At 43.3% G+C, this 14108-nt stretch overlaps 1 protein-coding gene across 1 annotated transcript in view; it reads left to right on the forward strand.

The window, feature by feature from the left end:
* LOC126984604 (uncharacterized) overlaps positions 1 to 14108 on the forward strand; it is a 188827-nt gene that overhangs the window by 27012 nt on the left and 147707 nt on the right. The window contains exon 2 of the mRNA XM_050838398.1: positions 5437 to 5460. Within this exon, the coding sequence (XP_050694355.1) occupies positions 5458 to 5460 (3 nt within the window). The 5' untranslated portion in view covers positions 5437 to 5457. The remainder of the gene's footprint in view (positions 1 to 5436; positions 5461 to 14108) is intronic.

Genomic DNA, 14108 nt, shown 5'->3' on the forward strand with positions numbered 1-14108 from the left:
GAAGGAAAAAGTTGATATGAGAAGGTGAAAAGAGAGAAGAGAGGGGCAGGGCAGTTAATAGAATCGAGAAGGTAGAGGAGAGAGAAGGAAAACTACAATGTGAGAAGGTAGAGGAGAAAGAAGGAAAAAAAAATAGTATGAGAAAGTGAACGAGAGAGGAGAGAAAGATAGGCAGTTAACAGATGGAGAAAGCATGAAGTATGATATTGGAAATGGATAAGAATAGTGTGGAGAGAGAAAAACAAAGTGTGGAGAAAGAGAAAAAAAAATAGGGTAATGAAAAGGTGGAAGAGAGAAGGAAAGCGAGAGAGCCAGTTAACAGATCGAGAAAGTATGAAGTATGATATTGGAAGTGGAAAAGAATAGCGTGGAGAGAGGAAAACAATAGTGTGGAGAGAGAGAAGAGAGAAAAAACAGTGTTAGGAAAAGGTGGAAGAGAGAAGGAGAGAGAGCGAGAGGCATTTAACAGATGGAGAAAGTATGAAGTATGATATTGGAAGTGGAAAAGAATAGTGTGGAGAGAGAAAAACAATAGTGGGGAGAGAGAGAAAAAATAGTGTTAGGAAAAGGTGGAAGAGAGGAGAGAGCGAGACGCAGTTAATAGATCGAGAAAGTAGAGGAAAGAGAAGGAAAAATATAATGCGAGAAGGTAAAGGAAAAAGTAGAAGAGAAGTCAATATGAGAAGCTGGAAGAGAGAGGAGAGAGCGAGAGGCAGTTAATAGATCGAGAAGGTAAGAAGTATAATATTGGCGGCCTGTTCTTCATTTATCAGCCGAGTCCCTCATAGGCGAGTTATTCATCGTGTGGCCGCCTTGGGACTTGTACGGGTGTGAATAGGGCATGAAGGAGGGATGAATGTGTCAGGAGAGAGAGAGAGAGAGAGAGAGAGAGAGAGAGAGAGAGAGAGAGAGAGAGAGAGAGAATGTAGATATATAAAGAGTAACAACCGAATAAAAGACGAAGAAAATTAAGGTAGAAAATAGGACTTGAAATAACTACACTAATAATAATAAAAAGAAGAAAAAGAAAACAAGAAGTAAAAGAACAAGAAAAAGAAGCAACCTACACAATAATAATAAGAAGAAGAATGAAAAGAAGAAGAAGAAGAAGAAGAAGAAGTAAAACAAGGACAAGAAAAGGAAAGGTGAGAAAGTAATGCAGATAAAAACTAACAACCAATAATAATAATAATAATAATAATAATAATAATAATAATAAAACCACCACCACCGCCGCCACTAGCACCACACCTGCGCCACGAGAGAGGGCAGTTTTACAGGTAGACAGGCGTTAATTAAGCACCGCGGCGTTGGAGTTACCTGCCCAAAACTTGTTACCTGGATTTTTGTGGAGATTTCGTAGCACCTGTTCTGGTTTGGGGGGACGAGGATGGGAGGGGCGGGAGGGGGAGGGCAGGTGAGTGTAGGAAAGGGGGGGGAGCAGAGGAAGAGGGGAAGAAGGGGGGAAGGGGGATTGGAGGAAGATGGGGTAGAAGCGAAGGAAAGGGGATTAGAGGAAAGGGGGGAAGAAGAAGAGGGGACAGGGGCACAGCTTCAGGGATAGATGTGAACGGATGGGATGGGATGGGATGCTTATAGGAGATGGGAGAGGATGGGATAGGATGCTGAAAGAGAGAAAAAGAAAAAGGGCGGAAAGATAGAGAGAAGTGAGAGAGAAGGATGCAAGATACGTTTATTGGAGAGAGAATAGTATGGGATAGGTAGATGTGAGAGATAAGGGAGAAAAGAAGAAGAGAAGGTAAGATGGGAAAGAGCGAGTTGAGAGAGACTGAGAGAAGGATGCGGTAGAGATCTGGGAGAGAGAAGAGGATAGGGAAGATAAAAAGAGGTAAGGGTGTAGGATAAGGGGATAAGGGAGGAGTTAAGAGAGAGGTGGATAGGGAGAGGCGTGGCAGGATTATGTTACTCCTCACTCCACCTCCTACTCCCTTCCACTCCCTCCCTTCCTCCTCACCCCAGAGCTGCCAAGTCTAGGCCGAGAGAGTGAATAAAATAAAAAGTATAAATAAATAAATAAGTAAAAGATAAAAAAACTACACACACACACACACACACACACACACACACACACACACACACACACACACACACACACACACACACACACACACACACACAAGTCCGTATCTGCGTTGACGTGTACAAAGAGAAAAAAAAGTACTTACTAAAAACTTAAAACATATAAATGAAGCGTTTCTTTATTTTTACAGGCATCTAAAAATAAGATTGAAAACCGCGATCATAATAATCATGAGGGAATTAGTGGCTTTTATTTTTACGTTGTTTCTGCTCGGGGAGAGAGAGAGAGAGAGAGAGAGAGAGAGAGAGAGAGAGAGAGAAGTTGAACGCGAGGGAATATGAAGAAGAAAGAAAAAAACATTAGAATTATATAATATTAGTTCGTTATACAATTGCCAATAATTACAGAGTGGAATAAATAAAAGATGAATGTAAATTGTATATGTTTATGATAAAAATATACTCCTATTCTTCCAGTCCCTCTCCGCCTCCCTCCCCTCCCGCGAGAGAGAGAGAGAGAGAGAGAGAGAGAGAGAGAGAGAGAGAGAGAGAGAAATATATTATGAACCAAGACACATAACAATGGATGTAGAGGAGAGAGAGAGAGAGAGAGAGAGAGAGAGAGAGAGAGAGAGAGAGAGAGAGAGAGAGAGAGAGAGAGATCCCGCAACCTATACAGATAAAGTTCAGAGTACGATATTATTAATTTTATTTTAGTCTCCCATCATCTTAATATTTGATCAATGGGAGGATCGTATTTCCAGACTTTAATATATTTACCTGTCGAACGCTCTCACCTGTACGGGGGGGGGGGTAAGGGGGTGAGGGAGGGGGAAGGGGAGGAGGAGAAGAGGGAGGCAGGCTTTAGAGTTGAAGGGGGTTAGCATCCATAAGAAGAGTCGTTGTTTATATATTCATTATTTTTTGTTATAGTTTACCTTGAGAGAGAGAGAGAGAGAGAGAGAGAGAGAGAGAGAGAGAGAGAGAGAGAGAGAGAGAGAGAGAGAGAGAGAGAGAGAGAGAGAACTTCATGTTCGTATTTACATCTGGCATATCATGTTCGTCGGCCCCAATACGCCATGCCAGGCCTACCAAGAGTGTTGTATAAATAATAATAAACTAAATAAGAACAAACGGATGAATAAAGAAGTAAATGAAAGATAGGAAAAGAAAGGAAAGCATGAAAAAGTGTCCATTCATTCTTTTAGCAGTTTGAGAGAGGAAGGAAAGGAAGAGAGAATGGGAAGGAAAGGGAGAGGTGAGAGAAGGGTAAGACGGAATTGAAAGGAGAGAGAAGGAAAAGTCGGAAAGGGAATGAAAGAGAGAAGGAAACGGAGAGATAAGAGAAGGAAAAGATAGATTGGGAAGGAAAGAGTAAGAAGGAAAAGGAGACAGAGAAGAGAAGAAAAAGACGAAATTGAAAGTGAAGAGAAATAAAGAAACTTAGAGAAAGAGAAGGACAAGACGGGAAGGGGAACGATAGAGAGAGAAGGAAGGAAACGGATAAATAGAAGAGAGAGAGAGAGAGTCATGTTATTATTGGCGGTATTGTACTTGACTCATTGCTGTTGTTGTTGTTGTTCCTTAACACCGTCGCTGCCAACACCATCTTAAGGCGTTACTATGGCACATCAACCCAACGCATCTGATCTCTCTCTCTCTCTATCCGTTGTTATGTTTCTTGGCTTATTTTTTTCTCTGGCTCTCTTTTTTTCATATTTAACTCTCTCTCTCTCTCTCTCTCTCTCTCTCTCCGTTGTTATGTTTCTTGGCTCATTTTTTTCCTCTGGTTCCCTTTCCACATATTTTACTCTCTCTCTCTCTCTCTCTCTCTCTCTCTGTTATGTTTCTTGGCTCATTTTACCCTTTGGTTCCCTTTCCTCATATTTTACTCTCTCTCTCTCTCTCTCTCTCTCTCTCTCTTCTGTTATGTTTCTTGGCTCATTTTTTACCTCTTTGGTTCCCTTTCCTCATATTTTACTCTCTCTCTCTCTCTCTCTCTCTCTCTCTCTCTCTCTCTCTCTCTGTTATGTTTCTTGGCTCATTTTACCTCTTTAGTTCCCTTTCCTCATATTTCTCTCTCTATCTCTCTCTCTCTCTCTCTCTCTCTCTCTCTCTCCCTTCCCGAGCCACGCAGAAAACAACAGAAAAATCGCCTCGACTTCACTTCACATATTTACGGTCTTTAAATTATTCTGTCCGAGGCATTGTACGTATATTTTGCTGAGTTATTTTGCCTTTGTATTCTTGTATAATTTTATGTCTCGAGTCCCGCGTCTCGTAAAGATTCATGAGAAAATGATCAGAAGTAATTGTATGTTATTAAGCTGTCACAGTCATCCTAATTATTGCTAAGGTAAAGGATAGCTAGAGGTGAGGTGAATTGAGTGAGAGAGAGAGAGAGAGAGAGAGAGAATGTAAGAAACGAGAACCGAAGAAGAAATATGAACAAGAAACGAAGTAATGAAAGGCGATGAGAGAGAGAGAGAGAGAGAGAGAGAGAGAGAGAGAGAGAGAGAGAGTAGAATGTAAGAAACGAGAGCCGAAGAAGAAATATTATGAACTCAAGAAACGAAGTAACGAAAGGCGACGAGAGAGAGAGAGAGAGAGAGAGAGAGAGAGAGAGAGAGAGAGAGAGAGAGAGAGAGAGAGAGACTGTGTGTTTGTGTGTACGTACCTAAATTAGCGATACTCTAACTTCGCAAGGAAAGAAATACAAACACTATCACCACCACCATCATCACCACCATCATCATCACCATCTACACCTATCATCATACGTGGACGAGAAGGTTAGATAGAGCAACAAAACAGACAGTCAGAGATGAAGAAGATAGGCAAGAAAAACAGACAGTAGAAAGCAAAAGAAGAAGATAACTAGCGGACTTAGATGACAGACCGGGAGAGAGAAAAGGAGAAGAGGTAAAGATGAAAAACTTGAGGTAGAAGAAAGAAAGAAAATAATGGAGCAAAAACCAAGAAAGTAAATAAAAAGAAATAGGGAAGGTACAAGAGATGATAAAGGGAGAAGAGGAGAGAGAGAGAGAGAGAGAGAGATTAAAATCTAATGTGGTAGAGAGAAATTAAAATAAGCCGAAATAAAAAAAAACAGTAACAGGTATTAACAAAAAAAAATGGGGGGGATGTAGAAGGATGAATAGGCAAGAAAGTAGAGAGAGAGAGAGAGAGAGAGAGAGAGAGATCAGGTAAAATAAATAAAGAAGGAGAGAAAGAAAAATATAATAAACGAAGCAAAACTAAGGAAAAAATAAAAGAAAGCAGCAGATAATTAAAATAAAAAAGAAGAAGGGGGGGGGGGAGGGGTAGAAGAGGCAAGCAAAGGATGGAGGGCAGTTTAGGCTGAATGTGTGTCTAAAATCAACTTTCTTTTTGCAGAGACGCAGAGACGCTCCCGACATGGTACCTACCTAAGTATTGGTTCACCTTTGCTTGTGACTGACTCGTCTAGGCTGATAGAGCATTACTTTAGTCCTTTAATAATGCTTGGGTTGCCTCCCCTTCCCCCACCCTACCCCCTCCCCTGAATCCCATGCTGTTCTCTCTCCTCTCTCTGTCTTCTTCGCCTACTCCCCTTTATCTTGTTACTGTTTTCTTCCTTTCCTTTCCCTTTACTGTTTTCTCTTCTCTCTGCTTCTCTCTTTCTCTCTCCACCTATGTTTTCTTATTTCTTTCTTTATTCTCCCTCTCCCGCTTGCTGTTCTCTTCTCAGTTCTTCTCTTTCTCCTCTCACTTATGTTTTCTCCTCTTTATCTTTTGTTACTGCTCCCCTCCTCTTCTCTTCCACCTCCATGCTGTTCTCTTCTCTCATGTTTACTTACTCTTCTTTTTATGTCCATTTCCATCCCTCTCCTCCCTCTCCTGTTCTCTTCTTTCTTGCCCCTCTTTCTTTCTCTCTTCTACTCTTCTTTCTCACTTCTCTTACTCTTCTTTCTCTCTTCTCTTATTCTTCTTGCTTTCTCTCCTCTCGCTCTTCTTCCTTCTCATGTTTTCTCCTCTTCATCTTCTTCCTTATTCTTCCCTTGCCCGCCTTAGTTCCTTCTTAAAGGGAGGCTTTTTGTTGTTATTTTTTAGTTTATGTTCGTGACTAACCAAACTAGCTTTATTAACTAACTAGCTAGCTAACTAACCAACCAACTAATCCCCCATCGCTAGTTGCTACTAAAAACTGATTTAACATACTACTACTATTACTTTACTACTACTACTACTACTACTACTACTACTACTACTACTAACTACTACTGCCACTACTACTACTACTACTACTACCACTGCTACTGCTTGTAATTGCTTGACATCGCTGTGCCAGTTCGTTAATCGTGTGAATGCTGCATCGCTTTTCGTTGGTCCTCGTGTGTAACCATGAACGCTGTAACCAACCTGCATTGACCTATTATAAAGGGTTGGATCATCTTACTATAAAGAGTTGGATTATATAGATGAGGGAATGGGAGGCTGCCGAGATGGGTTAAAGGGAGTGTACGGGAATGTAAGGGTGTGTTGGTGGCGTGAGAGAAAGGGAAAGCAAGAATGAAGAAGGAAGAAGAAAACAACGAAGAAAATGAAGAAGAAACGAAAATGGAAGAGAATGAAGAAGGAAGAAGAAAAGGAAGAAAGAAGTAAACAACGAAGAAAAGGAAGAAGAATAAGAAGAAAACGAAAAAGAAAAGGAAGAAGGAAGAAGAAAACAACATATAGAGAAAGAAATAAAAGTACCTGAAAATATGAAATTAGAGAAAATATGTCGGAATTCGGAGGGAGTGAGGGAACGAAAGGGAGGGAGGGAGGAGTGGAAGTGTCGGTCGGGAGTGCCAGCCAGGGAATAGTCAGGGAGTGCCACAGAGAGCCAGGGGAGGAGGGGGAGGGGTGCCTGGTGGGGGGAGGGGTAAACCATCAGAAGATTGTCGGCCCACCGGACGCGTCACTTGGCGAATCCGGTAGCCACGGCGGGGAGAAGAGGGGGGGAAGGGGGAGGAGGAGGTGGGAAGAGGGGAGAGGGGAGAAGGAGAGGAGTTGGGTGAGAGGGGTGGAGAGGAGGAGTTAGGTGAGAGGTGAGGGAGAGAGTGGGAAGAGGGGAGAAAGAGAGGAGGTGAGAGTATGTAACGCTGCCGGCCCGTACCCTCCCTCTCCTCTCCCCCTCTCTTCCTCCTCCTCCTCCTCCTCCTCCTTCTGATGCAACTCTCACGGTGTCGCGTCCACATTCACGCCTTTTGAAGTACAAGAAAATGATGATAAAGAATTACGAATGATATGATAAAGAAAGATTGTAATATATTTTCTCTCTCTCTCTCTCTCTCTCTCTCTCTCTCTCTCTCTCTCTCTCTCTCTCTCTCTCTCTCTCTCTCTCTCTCTCTCTCTCTCACACACACACACACACACACACACACACACACACACAAGCCGCCTCACCACCACCTCTCACATTCTTGTTCACACCGAGACCTGCTTGCTAATTTTGACATCAGAGGAGTCACGGCGTTCGCGGCTTGACGGCGACAGAACGACGCTAAGAACCTTGTTGTCGGCGCTAAGAACTGCTGAGGCCACTGCTTTGAGGTGCCGCCCTTCCAGCGTTCTTTACAGCGTTCGTTTAGCGTTTAAGAAGCCTTGGCACACCCGCTAAAGAGACTAAGGACGTTATTAAACCTCTCGGCGCCCAGGCACACACACATTTGGCGAGTCTTTCCTATGAGTTTTGGGTATTTCCAGGGCAAGTTTAATTACCCCGGTGGTAGTCTGACCATTCTTCTGTACCGTGAACCTGAAGAAACACACATGAGAACCCCGACTGATCTCCTTTTTCGCCTTTGGAAATAGTTGACGTGAAAGGCGGAAGAGGAAGCGTCTGGGAATGCCGACCTAAAAAATAATGCCTGAGTCTCTGTTTATGGAAGTGTTTCGTGTTCCCCGTTTTCCTTTCCGGTGTAGTTAATGTTTTCTGGCTAGTTGGAGTGTGGGTCTTTTCTCTCTCTCTCTCTCTCTCTCTCTCTCTCTCTCTCTCTCTCTCTCTCTCTCTCATGCGCTGAATGCCTTGCTACTCTCTCCCTTTGCCTTCCTCTTAGCTCGCTTTAAGCCCTTTGAGCATGTGCATGAATTTTAGTGTGTGTGTGTGTGTGTGTGTGTGTGTGTGTGTGTGTGTGTGTGTGTGTAAAATCTACGCCGTACATGTCTTTCTCCACACACACACACACACACACACACACACACACACACACACTACACTGACAGGCCCCCAATATTCAAAAAGAATTCAACTCAAAATTAATATAAGTTTACGAGTAATAATAGTCGATTAATTTCTTTCTCACGCAGAGAGAGAGAGAGAGAGAGAGAGAGAGAGATTAGCTTTTTCGTCCTTGATAGTTGAAGTGTGAACCCGAAGCACCTCTCTCCTCCCTCTTCCTTCCTGCTCTCCTTCCTTCCTTCCTCACTCCCTTCAATTTCGTTTCCTTCGTCTACTTTCTCTTCCTTCATTCCTTCCTTCAATTCATCTTTCCTTTTCCTCCCCTCCTCCCGTTTCTTTTCCCTTCCTCCTTTTCCTACTCCGTCCTTCTCCCTCCTCCTTCTTCCTTAACTCACTTCTTTCTTAGTCTAATTCTTTCCTTCCTTTCTCTTTATTCTCTACTCTAAAATCTTCTTTTCCTTACTTCTTCCTCCTCTTTCTTCTTCATCTCTCTCCATCTCTTCCTTCCTATAATTCCTCCCTCCTTTTATTTTCGATCTCCTTCCTCTCATCCTCCCTCCCTTCCTTCCTTCCTTCTTACCTGCTGAATGCAAATCACACCCCGACTCACACGTGGTTCGATCCTTGTGGTTCGACACTTTAAGTTCATCCTGGTGACACGCGTGGAATTGAAGCCCTTTCCGGTACCTACAACATCTGCGGCGACGCTTCGAAACACACGGAACGAAGCGGTGACGGTGAAAGTGAAGCAATGAATAGATAAATGAATGTATGAATTAATAAAGATAAAGAGGAAGGTAGGAAGGAAGGATAGGGAAAGAGAGGAAGGAAAATGAAGGAGGAGTAAGAGAAGCAAGTAAAAAGAAAGATGAAGTAAAAAATGGATAATTGAAGGTTGGAAGAGCGAAAGGAAGGAAGGAAGTAAGGTAGCATGAAAGAGACAGAAAGGAAGGTAGGAAGTAAAAGAAAGTGAGGAAGTAAGGAAGGAAAGCAGGAAGTAAGTAAGAAACGAAGAAGGAAAGACAGAGACGAAGGAAGGAAGGAAGGACAGTGAAAAGAAAAATATTAGACGGGAAATTAAATATGGTAATGAAGTTGATTATATTCGAGGTTTTTCTACTTTTTTTTTTTTCAGTGACGAATGAAAAAGATCGATATTTTCTATTTGTTTCTTGTATTGTGCGATTTGGGTCAGGCCAATGCAGATCACTTGTTTCAATTAGGTGGATTCGAATCGTGTTCCGGAACCGCCCTTGAGGTCTCGACTCACGGCTTTGTCCTGAGGGTGTCTCCTTCGATTGCTCTCTCTCTCTCTCTCGGTTATGTTTAGATCATCTTTTTAATTCTTCGCTCTTTTTTGGTGTATTTATTCATTTTCTTAATTTTCTCTTTTTCTTTTTTTCCACCTTCTCCTCCTCCTTCTCTTCTCTGTTCTGCTTTTTAGGTTTTCAGTTTATCTTTTTCTTAACTTCTCTATTTTTTTATTCATTTATTTGTTTATTTTCCTTATTCTCATTTTCTTTTGTTCTCCATCTTCCTTTCCTTCCTATATTCCTTCTACCTCCTCCTCCTCCTTTTCTATTCCCTTATTCTTGCACATTCTTTTTTCCTCCATCTTCCTCTTGTATTCCTCCTCCTCCTCCTCCTCCTGCTTGTCTTCCTCCTCCTCTTCCTCTTCCTCCTCCACGTGCGCATGATACACCTCTCTCACTCTCTTCCTCTCCTCACCCTCTTCCTCATTTTATTATTTTCATTTCTTGGGGACAGGAATCGATAAGTCAACGCGTAGCTATTATGCGGGCTAGTATTGTCTAAGGGTGCAGGCAGGGCGGGGCGCTCCTCCTGCTCCTCCTCCTCCTCCTCCTCCTCCTCTTCCTCCTCCTCCTTGCCGATCGTGTCCAAGTGCCTTTCACCAATTGTCGAAAGAGTTAGGTTTTAATTTTGCTACGGCCCTTGCGAGATGAGACGAGACCTTGAGGGGGTGGGGGGTGGGGGGTAGGAGGGAGAGAAGGGGTAGGAAGAAGGGAGGTAGGGAAGGAGAAGTAAGGGAGAGAAGGAGTAGGAAAAGATGATAAAGAGGGAGAAAGGGAAAGGAAGTCGGAGAGGTATATGATAGAGAGGAAAAGAGAGGGAGAGAAAGAGAGTTCTGGTGATATAGGAGTTGGGTAAATGGGGTATCTCTCTCTCTCTCTCTCTCTCTCTCTCTCTCTCTCTCTCTCTCTCTCTCTCTCTCTCTCTCTCTCTCTCTCTCACTGGCTTATCTCCATGTCTCTTCGTTTATACTTCTGCGAATCAGCCTTCCTCCTCCTCCTCTTCCTCTTCCTCCTGCATTCGGCTGAAGCGTCACATTCTTGAACAAAATAAGAGAGAGTGAGAGAGAGAGAGAGAGAATCGCTTGCTGTGTTTAAGGATCATTAGTACTGTCCTCTACCTCCTCCTCCTCCTCCTCCTCCTCCTCCTCTTCCTCTCACCTACTTCACTTCTTAGGCACCAATTAGGATGCTGTTTTGCCTCGTAGCGATATGCCGGTTTCTTCCTCTCCTCCTCCGCCTCCTCCTCCTCCTCCTCCTCCTCCTCCTCCTTCTGTTGTTGTGTTTATCAATATTTTGTCGCTGGAAGAAGCATCGAGAGAGAGAGAGAGAGAGAGAGAGAGAGAGAGAGAGAGAGATATACGAAAAAATTACCATACACTCCAAGTGAACGCGAACTGGAGTGGGCAAAAAAAAAAAAAAGAAAAAAAAAGGAACATACAAGCTCGGGCATCAAGTACACACACACACACACACACACACACACACACACACACACACACACACACACACACATGCCTTCCATCCATCCATCCTCTCATACACACACGCACACGGCCCTCCTGCTGGTACACACACACGCACACACGCACGTACACGGTGTCGACAGGAGCGAGAGGTAGGCCCTTGTCTCGCTGCTGGAGGAGTGTTGAAAAGCCGTCGCATTGTCTGTCAGCGAAGGACCCTCAAAATTAAACCCGGCCAGACACTTCGCCCTTTTTTTCTGATTTCCTGAGTATCTGCTTGCTCTCTCTCTCTCTCTCTCTCTCTCTCTCTCTCTCTCTCTCTCTCTCTCTCTCTCTCTCTCTCTCTCTCTCTCTCTCTCTCTCTCTCTCTCTCTCTCTCTCTCTCTCTCTCTCAGGTTCCTCCCCCTCCTCTACCTTCTCTTCTTCCATTTGCTCTTCTTTCTCTTCTTCCTCTTCGTCTTTCTCATGCTTGCTTGTTCTCCTTTTCTTCTTCCTTCACTTTGTTTTTCTTGTCCTTATTTTTTTTTCACTACTTCCTCTTCTCTCATTCTTGCTCTTCTGTTCATTTTCCCGATCATTCTTGTCCTCTTCCTTCGCTTCCTCTTGCTTGCACTCATTCTCCTCTTCATTCTCTTCCTCTTGCTTTTCCTTCTCCTCTTTCGTTCCCTCTTACTTGTCCTTCTCCTTCTCCACTTCTTCATCCTTTTCTTTCTCATTCTCCACTTCATCCTCTCCCCCTCCTCCTCCTCTTTTTATTTTTTGTTTTGTTTTTTATTGTTCTCTCTCTCTCTCTCTCTCTCTCTCTCTCTCTCTCTCTCTCTCTCTCTCTCTCTCTCTCTCTCTCTCTCTCTCTCTCTCTCTCTCTCTCATTTTTTACACCTCTACGTTACTTTTTTTTTATGTGCAAACGTTCTTCTTCGTCTTTTATCTCCTTTTGTTTGGTCATTGTTATAACTTTTTCTCCCTTTTTTCCTCCATCGTTTTCTCTCTCTTTCTTTCTCCTCTCGTATTGTCTTCTCCTCCTTAGTCAAACTAGACCTTCATCATTTTGTCATTATTTTCTTTTTTTCTTAGTCCTTCCGGCTTCCCCTTCTCTCTGTGTCTCTGTCTCTCTATCTCCCCTCTTCTTCCTCCTCTCTCTCCCTCTCTCTCCCTCTTTCCCTCTTCCTCTCTTCCTCAGATATTCCAATGTGCCTCGTCATTATTGCTTCATCCTCCCTTTACTCTCCACCTTCCTTCCTTCCTTCCTTCCTTCCTTCCTTCCCTTCCCTTCCTTCCCTACTTAACTTTCTTGCTTACCATTCTCTCTCTCTCTCTCTCTCTCTCTCTCTCTCTCTCTCTCTCTCTCTCTCGTCTCGTTGGCTCCGTTGTTCTTCGCTGCCGGGGTTCGAAGTCGGGTTCATTGGTTTCTTTTGATGATTCGATTAACTTCTTTTCCTTTACAGTCTGTCGAAGGTGTTTTTAGGCGTTTAGGCTCGTCTGTGTGTGTGTGTGTGTGTGTGTGTGTGTGTGTGTGTGTGTGTGTGTGTCACCTGCATTTCCTTCTGTCTTTATTTCTTCTTCCTTTTCTTTTATTCCTTTTTCCATGATTTGCTTCTTACTTCTTTTTTTCAATGTATTTTTTATTAGTTTCGTTTTGTTTTGTTTTTCATTTTCTTGATATTTTTTCTTCTTTTAGTTTTCTTTTCCTTTCTGTTAGTTTCTTCTCCCCCTCCTCTTCATCCTTTTCCTTCTCCTCCTCCTCTTCTTTTTCCTTTTCTCCTTCCTCCCTCTCTCTGTCTTATTGTTCCCGCATCCACCTCTTCTTTCTCCTCTTCCTCCTCCTCCTCCTCCTCCTCCTCCTCCTCCTCTTTCTCCTCCTTCTCCTCCTCCTCCTCCTCTTCCTCCTTCTCCTCCTCCTCCTCCTCCTCCTCCTCCTCCTCCTTCTTCTTCTCCTCCTCCTCCTCATGCCGACTTTACTTCGCTAGATAAACAGATTTTTTTCACACACACACACACACACACACACACACACACACACAAAGCGCATGCGTGGCGATATTTTACAGGTGGAATCTTTTACACCTACCCTCATTACTGATATTGACAGAGCATTTTGTTAGCCGTAATTAATTTCTGAAGGGAAAAAATAAATTAATTTACCCTTCCCCCCTTCCTCCTCCTCCTCCTCTTCGTAGCTCCCGGACCATCTCTCCTCCTCCTACTCTTCCTCATCCTCTCTTCCTCCTCTTCCCGTGAATATAGTAAAAAAAGAATTACAGCAGTCAGGTATAAATATGTCTGGCTTTGGAAAGTGAAAGAAGTGGCTATTGTTTCACCGAGATCTTTTTGCCTCCTTTTTATCATTACTTTTTTTTCTCTCCCTCTCTTCCCTCCAACCCCCCTCTCCCTCCCTCCCTCTCTCCCTCCCGGTCGCGTCCTCAGCGTTTCATTATCAGAGTGAAGTATTGGGACTAGAAAAACGCCGCCGGTGAATTTGATACCCGGAGTTAATGCTGAAAAGAAGTGGAATATAACTGCAAGGTTTTCACTCCGCCTTTTTCCACGTGTCTCCTGCAGAGGGCGTCCAAGGAGGGAGGGTGGGAGAGGGAAAGGTAGGAAAGGAGGAGGGAGGAAGAGGGAGAGAGAGAGGTAAGGAAAGCTTGGAAGAGATACAAGGATGGAAGGAGTGTATGGCGTGCGTGTGGATGTGGTAGATGGATAAGAAAGGTGTATAGAAGATGGGAGAGATGGAGAAAGGTAAGATTAGGTGTACAGAGAGGAGGGAAAGAGAAGAAACGAGAGATAAGGAGTCTAAGGAGTTTGTTTAGGTGTAGTAGATGGAAAAAGGAGAAGAAAAGGTATATAGAAGAAGAAGGGAGAAATGGAGGAAAGTAAGAAAAGTGTAAAGAGAAGAAAGAAAGAAAGAAAGAGACATAGAAAGGGAGTGCAGATGCAAAAGACGTAAGGAAGGATTGAATGAAGAAGGGTAAGAGAAGGTGCATTAGGGAGAGAAAGAAATGGGAAAGATGGGCATAGGAATAATTTAGTAATGAATGAAAGTAGAAAAAAAATGAAGGGAGGCATGAAATGGAGATGTATATGGAA

This window comes from Eriocheir sinensis, chromosome 5 (genome assembly GCF_024679095.1).
Source record: "Eriocheir sinensis breed Jianghai 21 chromosome 5, ASM2467909v1, whole genome shotgun sequence".
Classification (NCBI taxonomy): domain Eukaryota; kingdom Metazoa; phylum Arthropoda; class Malacostraca; order Decapoda; family Varunidae; genus Eriocheir; species Eriocheir sinensis.